Genomic DNA, 23,541 nt, shown 5'->3' on the forward strand with positions numbered 1-23,541 from the left:
ATTACGACTTCTGAACACAATTTGCGAGAAAGTGCTACTTTTTGTTTTGCAAACGGGAGGGGGGGGGGGGGGGGTTCTTTCAGATGGGACCCTGCACAAAGGCCTTGAATGCTGTCTTCGCTGTGAACTATTTTTTTATTTGCAAACCATTCCATGGAGCTACTTTGAAGATCAGGTGGATTAAGTTTATCAAATGCTAGTCAGATCATTGATCCAATGTGTGCTTGAGATAAACAAGACTCGATGGTTTTCGGGGAAATCACCATTAAAGTCAAAACACACCTCGTCGTCATCTGACGAGCTTGGCGGTTGCTATAACAGCAGGAAGCAAACCTACTTGGCAAGTTAACCTTGTTTGGCGATGACTTTTTTTTTTTTTTTTTTTTTTTTAACACATTACCCCCCTCCTACTCCCGACGTTGTCCAATGAAGAGAAACCAACGAGCAGAACGAAGTTGTGGGACTGATGTAAAAGGCGAGGCTCTGATAGCGCAGGGATAGATTGCCCAAGAGCCTGATCTCAGATAGTTTGCTAGGGGGGGGAGGGAAAAGGAGAGAACAAAAAAATTTACAGTCAGGTTCCACTGGGATATAAACACTCGCCTGAATTTGACACTCTTCTCTCAGCCGCGGATCTAACGAGCTCAGCCTTCGCGCTTTAATCGACGGTTCGTGCCTGTGGGATATATATATAAATATATATATATGTGTAACAAAATACTCAAAAGAGATACAGTAAGTACAGGTTATTTGTATGTAGGTAATAATGTTCAAGACTGGTCTGGATTGCCCCGAAGGAGGATTCGGGGGGGGGGGGGGGGGGGGTTGAGCGACCTTTGTTTAAGTGATAGACACAAAATTACTGGAGTAACTCAGCAAATTTTGATACATTTAATGATACAATGGAGCGGAATTGTTTGTCCTTTCGCGTGCCGGTTGCTGTTCGCCTTTTCGGTATCCAGATCTGAGACAAACTCGCTCTCTTGGCGATGGGGGGGGGGGGGGGAGGGAAGGAGAGATGTGAGGGGGTGGTGGTGGTGGTGGTGGTAGTGAGTGATTAAATGATAACACAGGAAAAAGGGTGGTGGTGGTGGGGGGAGCGCTTCTTAAAACTGCCGGCAGGAACAAGATGAAAGCAACGGCGGCAGTCTGCACAACAGACTGGCTCCACGTTCGCTTGAAGCGGCGTGGGTGGGTTTTTTTTTCAAACAAATATCAGCGACGAGATGGAAGTCGCTGCTGTGGTTTCGATGCTCATTTTGCACGCAGCAAAAGTGGGTTTTTGCAGAATGCATCGATGTGAAAAATGCAAACTCTCAAAGACTCATTTATTTCCGGACTCATTTTTTTTAGTCCGCCTCGCAAGATTGTGTTAACAGTGCCCTCCATTGTGAGCCCAACAAAAGTTGCAACTGGTTTAATTTGAATGAAGTAATTAATTGTGTGTACTTTCTTAGCTGAAGGTAGTGTATAGATGGATCATTATATTTTACATGGATCTGGTGACAAAACGTGTCGTGGGTATATTGTCACCAGATCCATGTAAAATATAATTCAAGATCTTGAATCTTGAATTATATTTTACATGGAACTGGTGACAATATACCTACACGTTTGTTTTCAATGCTATTTACATAGAAAATCCTAGCAAATCGTTTTGGGGTGGATGTTACCTAATCAGGACTAAGTTAATAACACAGTACATTTCTTTCACGTTTGCACTTTTTTTTTGAAGACGTCAATTATCTGGAGTAGTGAGCACTCTGCTGTTCTATCAGATCATGGCGGATCTGAATGTTGGTCTCAACGCGACATTTTTTGCCCACTCGCAGGTATTTTCGTGTTTTTTTTTCATTTCTGTGCCAGCCTAAACATTGCATCCAGAGCTCGCTGGAGCAGAGATTTCCAAAGATTGCCAACCTTCAGAAGAAATTCTTCCTCAAATGGTTGATCCATTCTCCTGAGATTATTCCTACTAGTTTGAGATCACAGAAGAGATGTCCTCATGACATCCAATATATGTCAGGCTTCTTCCAAACTGAATATTTTGATAAGATCGCCTTTCTTTAACATGACATATAACAGTAGAAGACAATCTGGGCAGGCACACAGTGTGCCTTCTTTCCCACTTTATCTGTTTGTATGTCAATTGCAGAGATGTGTGTGTGAGAAAAAAATTAATGTCCAGAACATGCCCCTTGGCCCACAATGTCTGTACCAAACATATCAATTTAGTCTCCTCTGCCCATTTCCCTCCATTCTCTGCGTATCCATTTGCCCATCTGTAAAGTCTCTTAAATGTCACCGTCTTACCTCTAACATGGCATTGCATGCATCTACCATTCTATGTGTGGGGGGGAAGAAACCTCATCCAGAATCTCTCCTTTAATAATTTCCCACTCTAACCTTAAAGCTACACCCTCTGTTTTTTTTTAACATTTCCATCCTGGGGAAAAGGTTCTGACCATCTACCATATCTATGTATCTCATCATTTTATATACATTTATCAGGTCTCCCCTTAACTAACCTCTGAAGCTCCAGAGAAAGCAATCAGAGTTTGTCCAACCTCTCCTTATAGCTAATATGCTCTGATCCAGGCAGCGTTTGGATAAACCTCTTTGACACCCTCTTCAAAACCTCCACATTCTTCCTGTAATGGGTCCACCAGAAATGCCCACCAAACTCCAAATGCAGCCTAACCAAAGCTTTTGTAATTCTGCAACATGACATCCTGACTCTTACACTGATTGTATAAGAAAATAACTGCAGATGCTGGTACAAATCGATTTATTCACAAAATGCTGGAGTAACTCAGCAGGTCAGGCAGCATGATTGGCTTGACTGATGAAGGCAAGCATACCAATACATCTTTGTTATCACTTTACTTGTATGGCCACTTTCAGGGAACTATGAACGTGGACTCCAAGGTCCCTCTGTATATCAATGCTGTGAAGGGTCTTGCATTATCTTACTTCCAGAGATCATAGACCTAATTTATTCAATCTTTCTTTGTCAAACATTTCCTTCATTTTATGGGTCTATCCAGTGAAACTCTCCTGTACCATTTCCAAGGCAAATGTTTCCTTCCTTAACTGTGTAGTGCAGTTAGGCTAATGTCCAAAATGAGAAGCCTTTTTATTTAATTAAATATCACCCTATAAAAAATGGGTGGGGCAAGTAAAATATGCATTAGTCATTGTGAGCCAAGGTTGTATTTTGAAGCAAAAGAGGATTTGGATTTCTAAAGCACATTCCATGGCTTTAACATAATCGGATGCTTTCAGGGCTTTGAAGTCCCGTCACAATGGGAATAGAAGAAAGGTGGCAGCCAGCTTGCACATAGTAAGGTTCCCCAGACTGTCATGAGATTACTTGGCAGGCAATCTTTCACCAGTCTAGTTTAATGTTGGCCAGGACTCAAAAGGGCAAACTACCCTGCTCTCTTTCAAGATGGACATGCATCTGTTGCAGTCATCTGAACTCTTATCAGTTTAACATCTCGGATGAAAGACGGCATCTCCTGATAGTGTGGCACTCATCCAACACTGAAGTATTAACGTGGATTGTGTGTTTGGCTCCAGAGTGCAGTTTTGAAATGATAACAATCTTCCACTTATTCAGAATGTTATCATTGAGTTGAGACAGGCAGAATGGTGCAGTGCGGTTGTTGCTTTCCTGATTTATCTCCAGATCAAGCAGGCCTTTGAATCAGATACTTCAATTTATTTCAACCTGTGTATTTCCAATTTCTGTTTTGACCATAAGACATTTCTGAACCAAAAAGTGAAGACTGTTTAATGGAATTTGTGAGAGAAGCTTGCCGTTATTAGTTTATTATCACATACGTCAGGGTGCTTTCAAATTCCTTGTTTGCAAGGGCGGTACAGTGGCCCAACGGTAGAATTGCTGCCTCACCGCATCAGAGACCCGGGTTCGATCCTGGGTATGGGTGCTGTTAATACATTCCCCCTGTGGGTTTTGTCCGGGTGCTCCGGTTTCCTCCCACACTCCAAAGACGAACAGGTTTGTAGGTTAATTGGCTTTGGTAAAATTATAAATGGTCCCTAATGTGTGTGGGATAGTGCTAGTGTATGGGCTGGTCGGCATGGACCCGGTGGGCTGAAGGGCCTGTTTTCGAGCTGTGTCTCTAAAGTCTAAAGAAGCTGTAGAGGAAGCAGTATACATCGTAATGATAGATACATTAATAAATATGAATACCAAATAGCAGAATGATGCATTGATTAGAATTCTTTAAAAAAACAAAAATAGACGAAACAAATGAGGTAACGGTAGAGTATGTGGCAGGATCTCACATGAAGGTGGTGTGAAAAAGGTGGTTCAGGTGTTTGGATATCTGGGCTTTCAAACTCCTCTATCTTCTCGCAGAAGGTGGAAGAGAGATAGTGACCAGGAGGCATCCTTGGTGATACATTCAGCTTTCCTGGTGCAACACACCATGAAGATGGACTGGATGGAAGTGATGAGCCTATGATGGACTGGGCTGTGTTCACCGCTCTCTGCAGATTCAGTCAGTCAACTGCAGAGCAGTTGCCATGCTAGGCTGAGATGCCTTCTGGCAGAATGTGTAGGAAAGAACTGCAGATGCTGGTTTAAATCGAAGGTAGACACAAAATGCTGGAGTAACTCAGCGGGTCAGGCAGCATCTCTGGAGAAAAGGAATGGATTACTGCGGATGTCTGAAAAAGGGTCTCGACCCGAAACGTCGCCCATTCCTTCTCTCCAGAGATGCTGCCTGACCCGCTGAGTTACTCCAGCATTTTGTGTATGCCTTCTGGCAGAATACTTTCTGAAGTTCAAGAGAACCTTCGTGGACATGCCAAATCTTCTCGCACACCTAACAGAGTAGACACTGTGAGGCACTTTCTTCATCATTGCATCAGTGTGAAGGGACCAGTTTTGGTTGCTGGTGATGCAGAAATCCAAAGCTGTTGACCAGCAGCTCTAGTGGTGGTGACAATAGTGTAGTGTTGCTCCACCTCCTGCTTCCTTGGGTCAACAAGCATTTTTTTTTTTGCCTTGCTGATATTAAGGATTAGGTTGATGTTCTGATACCATGACTCAAAGTTCCCAATCTCCTTCCTGTACTCCATCTCATAAGTGTTGTTGATCCTGCCAACAACAGTGGTATCTTTGGTGAATTTGGCGATAGAGTTGGCATTGTATTTGGCCACAGTCATGGGTGTATAGGAGGTAGAGCAAGGGGCTGAACACTGGGGAGCACTAGTGTCGAGGGTCTATCAGGACATCGCTTTTCTATGTGGTCTTGCAACATAAGAACAAATGGTACTAAACATGTCCTCCAGCATCTCCGATAGTCTACCCAGGAACAACTAATCTCATTGAATTGTGTTTAAGGTTTATTTCACGTATTAAGATTTTCAGATAAAGTCTTCAAAGGAGATGGAGGTGTGGAGTCTGTTAAAGAGTAATCTAAATTTCTCCGGACTCTGGTATGGTCTGATAGATTAAACATTAATCAGGGTAATATTTTGATGGAAGTTACCTTTGACCAGCTGTCTGAGTGTGGGTGCATTTAATCTCACTGTAAATGAACATGATTGTCTGACAAATGGTGTATGAACCAAAGGGATCTTATCAGTCATATGATTAATCTAGCTGATGTATTCGCCCTTAGCAGTGTGTACAAAACTGAAGAATAAGCTGATTATATTGTCTGGGTTGGAGAGATAATCTCAGAGTCTTAGTCTTGTACATTTGCTAGAGAAATTATGGGATACATCCCTACAATTTTATATTTAACACTAGGGACATTTTACAATCTTTAACGAAGCCAATTAACCTCCAAACTTATATGGCTTTGGAGTGTGGGAGGAAACTGGAGCATCTGGGGAAAACCCACGCAGTCACAGGGAGAATGTACAAATTCCGTGCCGTCAGCACCCGTAGTCCGGATCGAACCCAGATCTCTTGCAACTCTACCGCTGCACCAACTTGTAAATACGGAGTTGAAACAAATAACATATGCAAACTACATTCCCTTCTGGAAAATGTACACTCTCACATAAGAGACAAGTTAGCATTTCAAAAACCTTGTATACATTTCCACCCACACAAAACAAAATAATCAGTAAAATCTGTCCCATGTAAGTGGCTCGAGCTAATCTCTCTTTTCGTCTCTGCTCTTTATACGTGTAGCTGTTGCCCACATCTGCTTGGTTTAGTTTAGAAGTACAGCATGTAAACAGTCCCATCAGCCCACCAAATTCGTGCCAGATCCCCTGTTCACACTAGTTCTGTTATCATCAATTCCCTACACACTAGGGGCAATTTACAGAGGCCAGTTAATCTGTAAACCTGCATTTCTTTGGGATGTGGGAGGAAACCGGAGCACCCAGTGGAAAACCCATGCAGTCCCAGGGAGAGCATGCAAACTCCGCACAGACAGCACTTGAGATCAAGATCTAACCCAGGCCTCTGGTGCTGAGGCAGCACTCTACCAGCTGCGCCACTGAGCTGCCCATAATCTATTTATAGTTATTTTGCCAGAGTAAGCAAGGGGACAGGGGATAAATTTAAAAGGGAGGCACTCGATAATTATGGAAAAAGAACAGGAAAGTAGAGCCCATTTGGAAGGTCCTTTCTAACAGGGACGTACTGAGTCACTCCAAAGTTAATTGGTTTGGGATAAATGTAAAATTGTCCCCAGTGTGTGACGGGTGGAGATAATGCGTGGGGACCGTTGGTCAGTTCAAACTCGGTGGGCCTGTTTCTGTGCTGAATCTCTAAACTGAAAAGGTTTTCTTCGTGGTGTCTATTTTTTAAAAATCTTATTGAGATCATTTGAGTTTTGATGTTGTTTGGTCACAAGAGCCTCACCTTGTGTGCGTTCTAGCCTGGAGCGGTTATTCAAGCTGTGGTTTCTGGGTTCCAGCCAACATGCATGTACAAATCTGTGAGCTCTGTCTGACTCACGCCTACCTTGTACATTCATCAGGTGCAAATGGAATAAAATGTTATGTTGTCTGGTGATGTCCATACTAATCAAGTTCAATGCCAAAACAAAAGAAACACACTTGACACATTTGATTCTGCTGAAATGTTGACTTTGGCTATCATGAAAGCAGTCATTTGACAAAAGTGTTTTGTGTTAACCAGGTTTTCACTAAACTCAACCTGACTTTTCATATTAGCTAAACTAAAATAGACCTCATTCCAATTTAGGCGGTCAAGAAATGGGACTCGATTGGCAAAAGTGCTTTACGTTTATGTAATTTTCATTTTAACTTGCTAACAAAAATGCAGCTTGTTCCCAGAAAAGGGAATGTTTGTGCCATTTTAATTCAGTTTACTATTTTGCCTCCACAGATCAAGATGTGTGATTTCTTGAGGGAGCAGGAAGCCCCTGTAGTTTTGGAATTACGGGGTATACTTAAGGTAAGGTTTAAACAACAAAGCAAGACAACCTACTATTGCAACACACTTAAATAATGTAAGAGCACGTAAGCCTTCCAAACCTTGGAGAATGTGTTGCAGTGTGCATAGGTTTTTATTTCAGCCAAGTGTGTGGGGAATTAAAAGTAATTCTGTTGTCACAAGGGAAAATCTGGAGCCCAAATCTCTGTCAAAAATTGTGTAAAATTCGATGTCTGTTTACAAATGCCTATTTGATTAGTATGGGTGTCGAGGGTTATGGGGAGAAGGCAGGAGAATGGGGTTAGGAGGGAGAGATAGATCAGCCATGATGGAATAGTGGAATAGACTTGATGGCCCAACCCAAAACGTCACCTATCCATGTATGTGGGGATGCTGCCTGACCTGCTGACTCACTCCAGCACTTTGTGTCCTTTTTTTATAAACCAGCATCTCCAGTTCCTTGTTTCTACTTCTTAATATTCCTTTAGGCAGGTTCTCGTTAAAGCAGGATGATTTGACAACTTTTCAGTTATTCATCTAAAAGCCTTAATTGCCTAGCAGTTTGCTAAATTATCCAAATGAAATCATGCTAACGCATTGTGTAAGTTGGAATGTAAAGTATAGTGTGAGCATGTTTCATCCTTTAATTGTATGTCCATAGTACTATGCCCAAAAGGTGTCCTCTTATCCCAGGGTACCTTTGCCACATTTTTTTTGTCCCATCCCTTATTACATTTTCCAAATATGTTTAGTTTAGTTTATTGTCAAGGTACAATGAAAAGGTTTTGCATGCTAACCTGTCAGTGGAAAGACTATACATGATTACAATCAAGCAACCCACACTGTACAGATGCACGAAAAAGGGAATAATGTTTAATGCAAGATAAAGTCCATTAAGTCTGATTAAAGATAGTCCAATAGTTGCACATAGTACATGGTTAACTCCCTTCTACAGTCATAACTGAATCCACTTTCTTGATTAGATTCTTAATTAGTCCGGGTGTCAGAGGTTATAGGGAGAAGGCAGGAGAATGGAGTTAGGAGGGAGAGATAGATCTGCCATGATTGAATAGCGGAGTAGACTAGATGGGCCGAATGGCCTAATTCTGATCCTATCGCTTATGAGCTTTCACCGACTTTTCACATTGTACATTTAAAATCATTTCAATTTCTGCCATGCAGTGTTCACTATTTTGTAGTCTGGAAATAAATGCAACTGAATTGCAGATATTTTCATTAATCAGAAACAAAGAGTACAAAACACACATCAGTTATATCAGTAGACTACTGGATGAGTAATTCTATAAATGTTTAACTCGTACCATGCTTGACTTTCTAGTTTACACAATGTGTGGGTGTGTTTTCTTTGTACAGTCTGCTGAATTTGTAGGTAATTCAAGTTTCTAGATAATCGCTTGCGGGGTGGGGGGGGAGAAAAACTCTCATTCAGTTTAACAATGCACAGTGCTCATGACTCTGGAATGGTTTACATGTTTTATTACAGTTTAATCTTGATCAACATTTTTTTATTTTTTTTTAAATTTAATTTCGCAACTTCTGTGTCACGTCAGATTCATTGCTGTCAAGGATCTCGGCTCAAATCCAGCCAACAAGCCAATTTTAAGACCTTGACCAGAGAATATAACCAGTTGGTGTGAAATGAGTAGAGTCAAAATTCTGCAATGAATCAGACAGTGTGCGTGTGTGGAAATAAAATTGATATAGCTGTAGAAAGGAACTGCAGATGCTGATTTATATTGAAGATAGACACAAAGTGCTGGAGTAATTTGGCGGGTCAGGCAGCATCTCTGGAGTAAAAGGATGGGTGCCGTTTCAGATCGCGAACCTTCAGTCTGAAGAAGGATCCCAACCTGAAACATCATCCATTTTTTCTCTCCAGAGATGCTGCCTGATCTGCTGAGTTAATCCAGCACAGTGTCTATATTCCAATTAATATAGATATTCTGTTAGTATGTAGTGCAGCATGTAACACTACAATTTTGCTTTTCATTCCATATATGCTAGCTGACTTCAAGTGTTTCCAGAATTTTCTGTTTTTAATTTCAGAATTCCGGTCTCAGTAGTTTAATTTTTGTTAACGCACCAAATATTCACACATTAATACTCTCATTGTCCCTCACTTGCAGACTTTTTAAATGTTAAAATTGTTACTAGTTCTGAATGATATTAATTATGAATCTCTTCTAGTAACAAGTGGCGATGGCAAATAATTGTAAACAAAATGTAATACAGTTGCTAGTTCCTAAGAACATTTGATTTCGTTTTTCAGCGCCAAGCAGCATTTGACATGCAAGAGCCATTTGACACTAGTCTTGATAGATTCCTGTCGCATTTGAATGAAGAACAGAGTGTGCAAGAGGTTCCAACAGGCATGTCTGCACTATTAAATGGTAAAGTACCTCAATAACTGGAACATTTTCTTATTTAACTACTATCTCAGTAGAATGGCACATGTAATGCTGCAAGAGGGACTCGGCTTGGGGGGGGTGGGGCTGCCGGGAACAAAGAGGGACCATTGGGGACTAAATGGGACACTTTGTAACTTTCGGCGCCCTATATATGGTGACTCTTTGCACACCTTGTGTATGCAAAACACGTGTCGTATGTGAAAATAAAATATCATTCTTTTTCTTTCCATTTTGGTCTCCTTGTTGAAGGTATTGGTGCAGGGTTTGGTAGATGAACATATCGCATGGGCTGGCATTTGTAAATACGAATGTCTGTAAAGGACACAAAATGCTGGAGTAACTCAGCGTGTCAGGCAGTATCTCTGGGGAACATGGATAGGTGACGTTTTGGGTCGGGCTGGCCCAAAACATCTCTAGTCTGAAGAAGGGCCCCAGCCCAAAATGTCACTTACCCATGTTCCCTTAACCTGAGCTGCCTGGCTCACCGAGTTACTCCAGCATCTGTGTTCTTTTGTGTAAATCAGCATCTGCAATTCTTTGTTTCCACACTCCTCTTGTCTGTATTTCAGTTCTAATTTTCTGCCAGTTCAGGAGTTGGAGGTGTTGTTTTTGACTGCAACACTCGATTCTTTAGAGGGCTGGGGGGTGGGGAGGGGGATGATTTGATCATTCTAAACCTCTGGATGTTACTGAAGGTTTGGTTTGAGCAGAGTTGAATGTCCACATGGGTCAGCTGGTTTTCTTTTTGGCAATGTTATCTTCAACCCGGTAGAGTAGAGCTGCTGCCTTGCAGCGCCAGAGACCCGGGTTCAATCCCGACTGCGGGTGCTGTCTGTACGGAGTTTGTATGTTCTCCCTGTGACCTGTGTGGGTTTTCTCCGAGATCTTTGGTTTCCTCCCACACTCCAAAGACGTACAGGATGGTAGGTTGATTGGCTTGGTAAATGTACAAGTTGTCCCGAGTATGTGTAGGATAGTGTTAATGTGCGGGGATTGCTGGTCGGCGCGGACCCGGTGGGTCGAAGGGCCTGTTTCTGTGCTGTATCTCTAAACTAAACCCATGACAATATCAGTAAGAAAACAACAGGCAATTAGACGGGTAGCGCAGTCCAAGTTCGGACAGTGGGGAGAAGGCAGTTTTGTTCTTAAAAGTGTTCTGATTTCTTTTTTTCAGAAATGATCTGATCGCTAAATGCAATTGTTTTCAAAAATAGACTTTCATTTCCCCCATGGCTCAATGCTGTGACTATACTTGCAAGGAATTACCAGATTCAGCATTGCGCAGCCCATTTTTGTTCTAGGAAGGAAAAGTAAAATTCAGTAGGCTGGAATCTGAAACGAAACAGAAATGTTGGAAGAACTCGGCTAGTCAGTTAGCATCTGTGGAAAAAGAAACCAGTCTGTGTTTTGGGTCAGCAACTATTCTGTGGTTCTGGGGCAATAAATTGCCAGTTCTGAGGAAGGGTTACTACCAAAAAACAACGACTGGGTTTCTCTTTCCAAAGATGCTGCTTGACTGGCTGAGTTCTTCTAGCATTAATGTTTTTATTCTATCATTGTCCCCCACTGTTCGCGATTATAACATATTGCAATGACAGTAACCCAGCCTGCTGTGAAATTCTAAGGTCCCATTTTGGCTTTGAACATCTTTCTCATTATGTTTGTGAGAACTCTACTCCACTCGTGCAATATTTCCATCAATCAAATATTCAATCGTATCTGTCTCCAGTATCCAAGGGCACTATTCAGAAGAAGATTTAAGGAAGTTATCCCTGGTGTCCTGGTCTTGTTATGTTGCCAAACCAGTATTTGGTCTGTGTCACATTGCTTGGAAAAGCTTGCTGTGTACAAAGGGGCTACATTACAACATTGACTCCATTGGCTTGAAAGGGCTTTGAGATATTCTGAAAGGCATTTGGAAATGTCCACATTAATCGTGTCTCTTTCTATAAATAATTGCTGCATAAATGCCTGAACAATAAATGGTTCAAGTCCCAACTCTCAAAAACTCTCGTAGATGTAAAACAATGCCCATGGCAATGAAATAAGAATATTTTATTCCCAGTGAATTCTCCTAGTAACCTGTGTCACTTATGATGAGGTGAATATCTTTATAAATTTGTATTTAATGGTTGAACTCCGGCCACTTTAAACGTTTATCTTTTTTTTTAAACTTAGTGTAGTTCTTTCATAAGTCAGGTTGGTGTATCCAGAATATCAGCAAAAGTAAATATTGAAATGGAATGCTTGACTCGTGGATTGCCATTTTCATTTGTCAAAAAGAGAGAAAGATTAAAAGATACAACACGTCTATATTTCCTCTTTAGAGGAGGGAAAATGTTTTTTTGTGGTGAAAATATTATTTCTCACGGTTTATTTGTGTTGTCTCACTGTAGATGTTGGAGCCAATGAAGTTCCACTGCTTACGCCGGTCAGCAAGGCAGTTATGAGCCAGGCACTCAAGGAGAGCTTCAGTGGTTTTGTCAAGGAGAGGCGACGTCTCGGTATCCCAAAAGGTAACCCGTTTTGTAGGAGTCACTGTCAATAGTCAATAGTCAATTTATTTGTCACATACACATAAATGTGCAGTGAAATGAAAAATTACCCGCAGTTCAACAATAAGACCAATAAGAATAATCAATAAAAATGCAATAACACACACAATCATAAACCAACACCAAACAAAAGAAACATCCTTCACAGTGAGTCTCCTCCAGTCACCTCCTCACTGTGATGGAAGGCCAGAATGTCTTTTCTCTTCCCTGCCGTCTTCTCCCGCGGTCAGGCTGTTGGAGTTGCCACGTCGGGGCGGTCGGGGCTCCCGACATTGAAGCGCCGCGCCGGACGGTGAAAGGTCCGTGGCGGGCCGACCCAAGCCCCGCGATTCGGGGCGGGCGAAGACGCTGCCACTGCCGGAGCTCCCGATGTCGGCCCCCACCCAGGGGCCTGCGGGCTTCCGACGTCCAGGCGTAAAATGTTTAGTAAAATGAGAATAAAAGGACGTACCTTTAGAATGGAGTCGAGGAAGAATTTATTTACAAGTTATAGGAGCAGAATTAGGCCTTTCGGCCCATCAGGTCTTCTCTGCTTTTCAATACAATACAATACCTTTATTGTCATTGTACAGGGGTACAACGAGATTGGGAATGCGCCTCCCATACGATGCAATAAACTGATCTATCTTTCCCTCTCAACCCCATTCTCTTGCCCTCTCCCCGTAACCACTGACACCCGTTCTAAGCAAGAATCTGTCAATCCACACCTTTAAAAAATACCAAATGATTTGGCCTCCACAGCCGTCTGTGACAATGAATTCCACAGATTCACCACAATCTGACTAAACTCTTCCTCGTCTCCCTTCTAAAGGTACGTCCTTTTATTCTGAAGCTATGGTCTCTGGTCCTAGACTCTCCCACTAGTGGAAATATCCTCTCTACATCCACTATATCCAGGCCTTTCACTATCTAGTAAGTTTCTATGAGGTCCCTCCCCGCCCCCCGTTCCCCTTCATGCTTCTAAACTCCAACTTCTTGAGCACCATTATCTTGTATTGCCGAACTCTGCAGACTGCTGTCTCCAGGGATACTCCCTGGCCCACTGAGTTGCTCCAGCAATCTGTGTCTTTCCCTGCCAAACCCGTGCTTTTCTAACTCAGGCAAATCAGTGGATACCACATTGGCCTCATCAACATGTTGGTGAGTGGTAAAATGACTGGACAGGTGGGAAGGAAAATAATGGGATGAATGTAGAATAAAGAAGGAACTGCAGATGCCAGTTTACAAAATAAGGCTCGGTGCATTTCTGGAGAACAAGGAGAGGTGACATTTTGGGTTGGGACCCTTCTTCAGAAGAATTCTTCATGTAGGCTAAGTGTAAATAGTTGGTTGATGGTTGGCATGGACTAAATGGCCTATTTTCATGCCATATCTTTATATGACTAAGTTATGACTCGGATAATTGAATGCAATTCCTAGCACTCGAAGACAGGCTGAGCAGAAGGAAGATAAGCTAAGTTCATAATATGAAACTATTTTCAAGATGAATATTGGGTGCTATTTCCTTTAGGAAAGTGGAAGTACACACTGAGTACTCGCTCTGAACCGTTGCTAAGTAACTCTTTCTGAGGAGCATGTAGTTATGAATGGTGAACACAATCAGAGGGAAACTCCTTTCTTTGACCACACATCTGAATGAATCACCAGCTTCAATAGACTGAAATTGAATGAAGCTGACTTAACATTTTATTTCTCTTTAACTCCCCTTCCCCCTCCCTATTTTTAGATAATGCAACGTAAATTCCCTTTTTAAACTTCCTGGGTAGCGCAAGGGCAGCCCGCTGACGCAGCGGTAGAATTGCTGCCTTACAGCACCTGCAGCGCCGGAGACCCAGGTTCGATCCCGTCTACGGGTGCTGTCTGTACGAAGTTTGTACGTTCTCCTCATGACCACGCGGGTTTTTTCCGGGATCTTCGGTTTCCTCCCACACTCCAAAGACATACAGATTTTTGTATGCTTGGTATAAGTATAAATTGTTCCCAGTGTGTGTAGGATGGTGTTCGTGTGTGGGGATCACTGGTCAGTGGGCCGAAGGGCTTGTTTCCGTGCTGTATCTCTAAACTAAACAAAAGATTAACGCAAGGAATAGATGTCTTAATCCATTTGCTACCCCTGTAGGAAAAACCTGGACCTGGTCTTAAACGGAACCAAAGAATTCTGTCTTTGAGGAACTGGACAAATGATTAGTCTATCTTGAGCAGGAGGTTTTAGTTGAAGCTTTGCAGTAACTCTACATTTGTCATTTGTTTCCAGACCCTCGCAAGTGGACTGAACAGCATGTTAATCAATGGTTACACTGGGCTGTGAATGAATTCAGTCTGCAAAATGTCAACTTCCAAAAATTCTACATGACGGGTCAAGCTCTTTGTGATCTTGGGAAGGAATGTTTCCTGGAGCTGGCACCTGACTTCATTGGAGACATTCTCTGGGAGCACTTGGATCAACTAATGAAAGGTATAGTGGTGTCCTGGAACAGTTCCTGTAAAATAAAAAAGAACCATAGGATTCAAAATATACACCACTTTCAATTAAAAAAAAATATATATATTAAATCCAGCTGCACACATACAACAACTTATTTTGAAGCATTTGCTTCTGTCAGTCAGATTGTTTACACTTTTAGTTGGTATCTCCGATTTCACACCACATAAGTTGTTTTGATGCAGAACACTGAAAGACTGAGGGGGGGGGATCAAAATCTTGAATGCATTTGTGACTTGTCTGATTCTTATCACCTTTTTCATGATTCAGTTACTGCAGTAAAGATCTTTCAAACCTTTTGGTTTCTACATGCTGCAAGTCTGCTGATTTGCAAAATTGGTTTCTGACATGCACTGAGTTCTTGATCTCGTATAGCCTGTCAAAATGAGTGAGGCAAGTCCTTATGATCCAACTTACTGGGGAGAAACCTTAGAATCCAGTCAACCCTTGAGTGATCTCTCTGAAATATTCTATTTAAATTTTTGTGGTTTAAAAAAAAATTGCCATGTTTATTAATTTGTTTCTTTTTCGTTCTAGATTCCCAGGAATCATCTCAGCTGAACTATCAGGGGAACTCTGCTCTTATCAGTGGAAATTCAAACTGGGTGGATAATAATTCATTTGGTATGTCCTTGCCAAGTCCGTTGAGTGGTACATTTTGACAATTACTTTTGTAGTCCGAGTAAACTGATTCCATGTAATAAGATGAAAATGGCTGTTTTTGTGATGCTTTGATCTCTGGTCACCAAGACACTCCGTCTATTTTTTTGAGGGGAAGGAAAAACCTTTTTGAATCTTGCTGTCGTGTAGGGTTATTTGTGCTGATTACCACTCGTTAGTTTTGTGGTGTAATAAAACTCTGGTCAGAATGTGCTATACAAATAAAATTGACTTGACTTGACTTGACATGCTTCCCAAAACTGTTTTATATGGATAGATTAGATTTCTTGTTTATGTCTGCCCAGAAAAATAGTCAAAGGATGAATGCTGATTTTAACTGGGTTTGATGTTAAGTGGTTTCCTTGACCCCAAATAAACTTTGTCTTCTCTGAACCAATATAAATTGACCTCTTAAAAATATTAAGCAAGCCAGTTTTCATATTACAGCTGATGGGAAAATTGTGTGTTTATTTTTTTGGCTTGGTGTTTGCAAGTGTAAGCAGGAGGTCAAAGCAAAATAGTTGATCCAAGTTTCCAAGCTGTGGCCAGTTCTGTCAGCTCAATTGATGTGTGGTGGGTTGGAAAGAGAATAAACCTGGGGGAGTATATATATTGGAGCAACTTGAGCTGCCACATAGGAACCAAATGGTGGCAGCCAACATAATACATCAAAAATAACTCCAGGTAATATTAGAAGTAACTGCTGATGTATTTTGAAGTCAGTTGGGTTTTTGTTGGCTGCATCCCAGTCAAAGAAACCAGAAAAAGCAGTTTGTATATCATTCCTGATGATCTTTTCCTTCAAATATTTTTAGAATTCAACTCGAGTCAACCTCAGTGTGGGAGTCATGAGTCCGACTTTACTGGAAGCTTCCTCTCTGAGTTGAGTCAGATTTCGTCAGATTTGGGTAACCAGGATTTTCTCGGTTTGAACCGCGACATCTCGATCCTCGAGATGGGCTATTATTCCATGCAGCAAAAGCAGATGAGCGGCAGCAATCTGCACGTGGCTGGAACTGGCTCTGGTGAGTATGTGTGGAGAAAGCTAAGCGATGAGATGGAAAGCAAAATGGATGACCCTGTGGTAGCAAGCAGCAGGAGGGGGTGAACTATCGGTGGTGATGAAATTTAGGTTACTGGTACAGTCACTACCTTCAAGGCCCGAGGAGAATATTTTATGCATGAGAACAAAGTGGCAGAAAGAAGGAATTTGAAAAGATACTGAAATTATGACTGGTTATTTACATTGATGAGAGAAAGTCAAAAATGGGGTACGTGGTTGCAAATAAGGATTTAAATCTGAAGTGATTGGGAATATCTTTCAGAGAGTCAAGAGTATTTAATTGTCACATGCACCGACAACAGAACAATTAATTCTTACCTGCCGCAGCATATTAGGCTTGTGTGTGAACAATAATTTGATAACTTGATAACCCAAATACTGGTACAAAAAAATACATGCCAAGGTCGTTATTGCAACCAAAGACTGCCCATAGTTCATAGTTGAGATTAGTGTTGTGTTGAAGACCCTGAAGATGGTGAATCTCTGGAACTCCCTTCCCAAAGTTATAGAGGTTTGACCACAAAGTAATTAAAGATGGGATGAGCATTTTTTTTTCTTTGGAAAGAATGGGTAATAGGAGGGCTAAGTGGAACAGATGAGTTAAGGGCCGAAGTAGATTGGGAGGTGGGGGTGGAAGATGCTGCTTTCATAAGTCATAAGATCATAAGTGATAGAAGTAGAATTAGATTAGTACGGTGTCAGAGGTTATGGGGAGAAGGCAGGAGAATGGGGCTATGAGAGAGAGAGAGAGATCAGCCATGATTGAATGGCGAAGTAGACTTGATGGTTTACTTCGCCATTCAATCATGGCTGATCTCTCTCTCATAGCCCCATTCTCCTGCCTTCTCCCCATAACCTCTGACACGGTACTAATCAAGAATTTAGCTATCTCTGCCTTAAGCACTGACTTTATGTATGATCATGTACGTTCAGTATGATTCTAAGCAGAACTTTTTTTTTCAGTGGAGACCATAAACCAAGCTTCTCTTGAAAGTATGGACAGCTTCGATGGTGCGGACCCTCTGTTGAAATCTTGGAACAGTCAGTCATCTTTATGCGATGTGCAACGTGTTCCTTCTCAAGACAGTTTTGAAGATGATTGCGCCCATTCCCTGTGTCCAAGCAAACCCAATATCTCGTTCAAAGATTACATCGAAGAGAGGAAAGACCCATTGGAACAAGGAAAACCTGTCATTCCTGCTGCTGTGCTTGCTGGATTCACAGGTAACAGACCCCTGGACCGTAGAACAGGATAGCACAAGAAAGAGGTCCTATGGCCTACAATGTCCATGATGCCAATTTAAACTAATCTCTGCCCACACATAATCCATATCTCTCCATTCCCTGCGTATCCATATGGCTATCTAAAAGTCCCTCAAATACCACTATTGTATCTATGCCCACTGCTGTGTGCAAAAAAACCTGCCTCGCAGATCTATACTTAGTTGTCACCTTAAAAGCTATGCCCACTAGTCTTTGATAATTGGGGTTATGGGACAAAGGCAGGAGAATGGGGTTGAGAGGAAAAGATAGATCATCCATGATTGAATGGCGGAGTAGAATTTAGGGCTGAATGGCCTAATTTGCTCCTAGAACATGAACTTGTAATTCCATCACGGAGGCGAGAAGGTTCTGACCCTTATTTGATTTGGTTGTTCGAAACCAATGAAGGAGGCATTGCCTTAAAGTTGGACAATTGTTATTCTGCCAGAAACGGACAAATTTGAAAGGGGAAAAAAAACATTGTCTGATTTTGAAGGAAGATTTCAATCTTCTAAGAATGGAAGAGTTAAATGTCCTCCCTTTATAGATCTACAATCTTTTTCATTCCGTAATCAGCCATTTTGCTTCTCCTTTACACTGTTCAGCAATGACAAGCTAGTGTTCAGTTTAGAGGTAGAGTATAGAATCCGGCCCTTCGGCCCACAGAATCCTTGCCGACCATCAATCACCAACTATGTTATTCCACTTTCTCATCCACTCCCTATGCACGAGGGGCAATTTAGAGGCCAATTGACCTACAAACTGGCACATCATTGGTCTGTGTGGAGTTTGCACCTTCTGTGTGGAGTGCAAACTCCACACCAACAGCACCCGAGGTCGGGATCGAACCTGGGTCTCTGACGCTGTGAGGCAGCCACTCTACCAGCTGTGCTACTGTGCCGCCCTGTGTAAATTGTAACTTTGCAAGCTGTTTCTTCTCATCCTAGGAGATGGGAACCTGCTTATTTCTCCTTGCATACTCCTGTTTTGTTTTACGCCACACGTAATGAAAATTGATTGCCTTTTGCCGGAAAAAAAAATATTTGCTAAAATCCAGATCCATGGTTTTTAAAATATAACTTTCATCCTTTTTAATTTATTTGTACAGGAAGTGGACCCATTCAACTTTGGCAGTTCCTCTTGGAATTGCTGACTGATAAATCCTGCCAGACATTTATCAGCTGGACGGGGGATGGTTGGGAGTTTAAACTGACCGACCCAGATGAAGTAAGACTCTTCGTGTTGTCAGATTATTTGTGGTGTGGGTAGTCACATAAGTAACATATAACAGAACAAGATAAATGCAAAGCACTCGTCTGATTCTGAAGGCTACTTTCTGAGAAGACAAAAGTCTGAAAATCTCCAAGTCTGACACTAATTAGTTTCTTCAGTAATTTTTGGCATGAACCAAAGGCATCCCCCTTCCCAGTTCTCCCACTGTCATCCTGTCTCCTACTATATCCTATCTTTGTCCCGCCCCCTCCCCTGAAATCAGTCTGAAGAAGGGTCTCGACCTGAAACGTCACCCATTCCTTCTCTCCTGAGATGCTGCATGACCCGTTGAGTTACTCCAGCATTTTGTGTCTACCTTCAATTTGAACCAGCATCTGCAGTTATTTTCCTTTAAAAAAAAACTATTCACATTAAGCAAGTTTAGATATGATATGACCAAATTAAACATTTGGAATATTTAAAATAAGTGGATACATCTGAAAGATTGTAAAATATGGAATTCTTTGGAGATGTCCTTTGAATATGAGGCATCAGATGCTTTCTGCATTAAGTAGGACATTTTGGGATCTTGTTTGTATTCTTCTCCAAAAGTGTTTTCTCTCAAACTCCACTGGCAACGTAACTAAAAGGATGCTGCCTGACCCATTGAGTTACTCCAGCATTTAGTGTCTAACTAAAGAGAAGTTCTCTTCTGGAGAAGGGTCTCGACCCGAAACATCACCCATTCCTTCTCTCCAGAGATGCTGCCTGACCTGTTGAGTTACTCCAACATTTTGTGATACCTAAAGAGAAGTTCTGTTCACTGGCTAGAATTCACATTGTCCTTGCTTCAAGAGATGGCACTTTTCTTCTTGTATCGCAAGTGATGCCTGGTGCCAACATGTCCTTGAAGATCAGAGCAGAGTTCAGAAACGAGCAGGTGCTCCAGAAACGAAAATAGTCGGGACAAGGCATCACTCATTGAAGATAGACACAAAATGCAGGAGTAACTCAGCGGGACTGACAGCATCCCTGGAGAGAAAGAGTGGGTGACTTTTCAGGTTGAGGCCCTTCTTCAAAGAACATGCAAGGTGTGAAAAGGATAGATCAAAGCAAATGATTATCAAGAAAATGTACAATGGTTCATTCTTGGATGAGGGGAAGGTGACAAGGATGCATACAGACGGTAAAATGAATCAGAAGGATAGTAGGGGAACTAGGGTGGAGAGGGATGGGGAGAGAGGGTAAGCAAAGGTTACTTGAATTTGGAGAAATCAATATTCATACCACTGGGTTGAAGCCTAGTAAACAAAAATTGAACTGCTCACTCAGTGTGTACAATGAATTTTAGGAGGTGATGCAAAAAGTTCATGGGAGGTGGGAGAGATCTGAGAAACTAATGGTAGTTGCAATGAAAAGCCAACTCTCCTCCCAGCTAACAACGATCTATGCTACATTTTCCTTGATCTCCATTCCCTTTATCCTATTTTCGCACTTTACACTTATCTATGTATCTCCCTCTCCCCTGATATCGGCCTGAAAAAGGGTCTCGACCCAATAGGCAATAGACAATAGATGCAGGAGTAGGCCATTCGGCCCTTCGAGCCAGCACCGTCATTCAATGTGATCATGGCTGATCATTCTCAATCAGTACCCCGTTCCTGCCTTCTCCCCATACCCCCTGATTCCGCTATCCTTAAGAGCTCTATCTAGCTCTCTCTTGAATGCATTCAGAGAATTGGCCTCCACTGCCTTCTGAGGCAGGGAATTCCACAGATTCACAACTCTCTGACTGAAAAAGTTTTTCCTCATCTCCGTTCTAAATGGCCTACCCCTTATTCTTAAACTGTGGCCCCTGGTTCCGGACTCCCCCAACATTGGGAACATGTTTCCTACCTCTAACGTGTCCAACCCCTTAATAATCTTATACCCGAAAAGGTCACCTATTCCTTCTCTCCAGAGATACTGCCTGTCCTGCTTAGTTACTCCAGCATTTTGTGTCTATCTTTGCTTCACACCTTTGCTTTGTTGCCTATTGTTGACTCCGGTCCCAAGGTGATCTGTTATTTCCTGCCACTGCAGTACGAAATCCTAAAGCTTTTAATTTGTTTTTCCACAAACACAGGTTGCTCGCCGGTGGGGCAAGAGGAAGAACAAGCCCAAAATGAACTATGAAAAGCTGAGCCGAGGGTTGCGCTATTACTATGACAAGAACATCATACACAAGACGTCGGGCAAGAGATATGTCTACCGCTTCGTCTGTGACCTCCACAACCTTCTGGGATACACGGCAGAGGATCTTCATGCAATGCTTGGAGTGCAGCCGGACACTGAGGATTGATGCATTTACGGTCTCTGCGTGGTTAAAACTGCGAGCGGTGTGAATGTCACTGGTGTGCAGTCAGAACCTCACACTGAACTGCTCTGGTGCAGTGCGACACAGTGGTTGCACAATGTGGAACGAACGGTACCACAGAGACACCTTGCTTTGCCAAAGAAACAACTGGTGACAAAACCTTTTCCCCTGTACTCTTGCTCTTACCTTTTGTAGAGTTGTGCAGTATTAACCAGTTATATCATCAGTTTAGCTTAGCAATGTGGGCTTTTTAAAAAAATCCTTCTGATCTGAGAATTGCCGAATTGTAAAACGGACTTTTAATTGAAAGAGCTCAAGTTAAAAGCCATCTAGCAACAACTTGTTTAACATAGCGTGGGTAAGTTTCTGATGATAGTTTCAGACCAAAGAAGTTGCCATAAAGTGGGAGGCTTTTATTTGCATGCACAGCACACTCCCAAGAGCATAATCCTGCCCTGTGATATCTTTTCACCTTTGGCCAACTAATAATTCTGCACATGATACTGATCAGATTCCTATGTCAAAAATTAGCTTAATATAGATACGAGTGGCTAGATTTAAATTTGTGGCCACAAAAATGTAGGTAGTTTGCAGACGACACCGAATTCTCATTTGTGTTTATTACTTTGCTAAATCAAACGATTGCTCAAAGTCAGCTTCTGCTAAACAAAACGTGGCAGTATTAAGCTGTGGCCTAGCAACTATCAGTAAATATTTTAACGACATTTTACATGAGATTGCCTGTGTTTCTTCATTATTTGTAGTAATGGTCACATCTGCAGCCTGTAAATTCAAATGTTTCCACCTTTTTTTTAAATTACACCTATTGCTTCAAATGGTGGTGTTCCTCTAACACAGCCACTTTACTAGATATGTGAAACGGTATCATTTTAAAAATCAAAGTTTAAATATCGCAACACAACCGTACAAGTCTCTGGCAGCTGCTTCCCATCACAGGTCTTTGCTGCCAAGGTTGGGAAAGTCAACAAACGCATGCTTTTCAGAAAGCATTAAGAAGACAGCAGCCTTTTCATTTTGACATTCTTCGGAAGTATATTGTCAAAAAGCCTTTTAAAATTTTTCTTGAGATTCTGTAAATATTTCATAACTACGGCTTACCAGTAGGGATGCAACAAAAATATTTTTGATACCTCTCAGCACTTTGAACGTAGTAGCTACCCATTGATTCTGTGGTTATTCAATGGAAAAATTAAATAAAACTTGTGTATGACTGGGTCATAGATTGCAAGTTGGTTCCAGGAGATAGATGCTCATTTAATGGAACCGATCTTTAATTAACAAAGTGATTAAAATGAATGTAAAAGTTCTTTTTTTCTTTAAATGTTATCCCCTGTAATACCTCAAAACTGTTTTCAGAAAGAGCCTCAATGCAGACTTTAAACTGTCCAACCTGAAGATATCAGTTAGCTACTGAAATGCTTTAATTCTAAACTCACATTTTCTGCATGTTAGCTCACTTTAGGACAGGGTAGAAGGGGACTAATGTTTATACATAAATTATAACCCACCTCTGGGCTGATGTTGCAGCTGGTTATCTGCACTGAATCTTAAAATTGTTTTAAATTAAATGAGCTAAGAAAGTCTTGATATCATAAGGTTTTCTGAATGCAAAACAATGTATAGTTTTTTTTTGTATAGTGACAAGAATTTGAACATTAAATATCAATTGTTTGTATAAATGGTTGTGGTTTTGATATATTTTTGAAATAAATCCATTTCCTGAAATAACTAATGTACTTTTTTTTTAATTGCAAACTGCAAGAATTAAACATGACTCAAATCTTTGTAATGTAGACTATAATCAAAAGTACTTTGAATGGAATTTGTAACCAAAGGTCAGGGCCTGATGGAAAATAAACTATAAAAAGCACTAGCCCCAGATGATAGTCCACAGACAACATGTTTTGCCATTGAATAGTTGTAATTTGCTTTATATTCCAATAAGCAAAGTACATGGGCGGATCGTCTTGTGTTTTAATAAAAAGAGGTTGCACTGGCTGGGGTTGCTCTGGGAATGGTGATTTGAATGAAGTGTACAAGTTCCTGAGAGGTTTTAACAGGATGGAACTGGAGAATGCATTTGCTCTTGCTATGTGGTTCCAGG

At 41.5% G+C, this 23,541-nt stretch overlaps 1 protein-coding gene across 2 annotated transcripts; it reads left to right on the plus strand.

The window, feature by feature from the left end:
• Positions 1 to 496: 496 nt before the first annotated feature.
• ets2 (v-ets avian erythroblastosis virus E26 oncogene homolog 2) lies at positions 497 to 23,119 on the plus strand. Of its 2 annotated transcripts, XM_078409672.1 has the most exons (11): positions 497 to 735; positions 1,736 to 1,832; positions 7,349 to 7,417; positions 9,687 to 9,807; positions 12,222 to 12,341; positions 14,635 to 14,835; positions 15,400 to 15,486; positions 16,338 to 16,547; positions 17,549 to 17,809; positions 18,957 to 19,075; positions 21,186 to 23,119. In XM_078409672.1, exons 2-11 carry the CDS (start codon positions 1,782 to 1,784, stop codon positions 21,399 to 21,401), a joined length of 1,455 nt encoding a protein of 484 aa, XP_078265798.1. In that variant the 5' UTR covers positions 497 to 735; positions 1,736 to 1,781; the 3' UTR covers positions 21,402 to 23,119. The 2 variants fall into 2 exon arrangements, with proteins under 2 accessions (XP_078265798.1, XP_078265799.1); XM_078409673.1 differs by lacking the exon at positions 1,736 to 1,832.
• The last annotated feature ends 422 nt before the right edge of the window (positions 23,120 to 23,541 follow it).

This window comes from Rhinoraja longicauda, chromosome 12 (assembly GCF_053455715.1).
Source record: "Rhinoraja longicauda isolate Sanriku21f chromosome 12, sRhiLon1.1, whole genome shotgun sequence".
Taxonomy (NCBI): domain Eukaryota; kingdom Metazoa; phylum Chordata; class Chondrichthyes; order Rajiformes; family Arhynchobatidae; genus Rhinoraja; species Rhinoraja longicauda.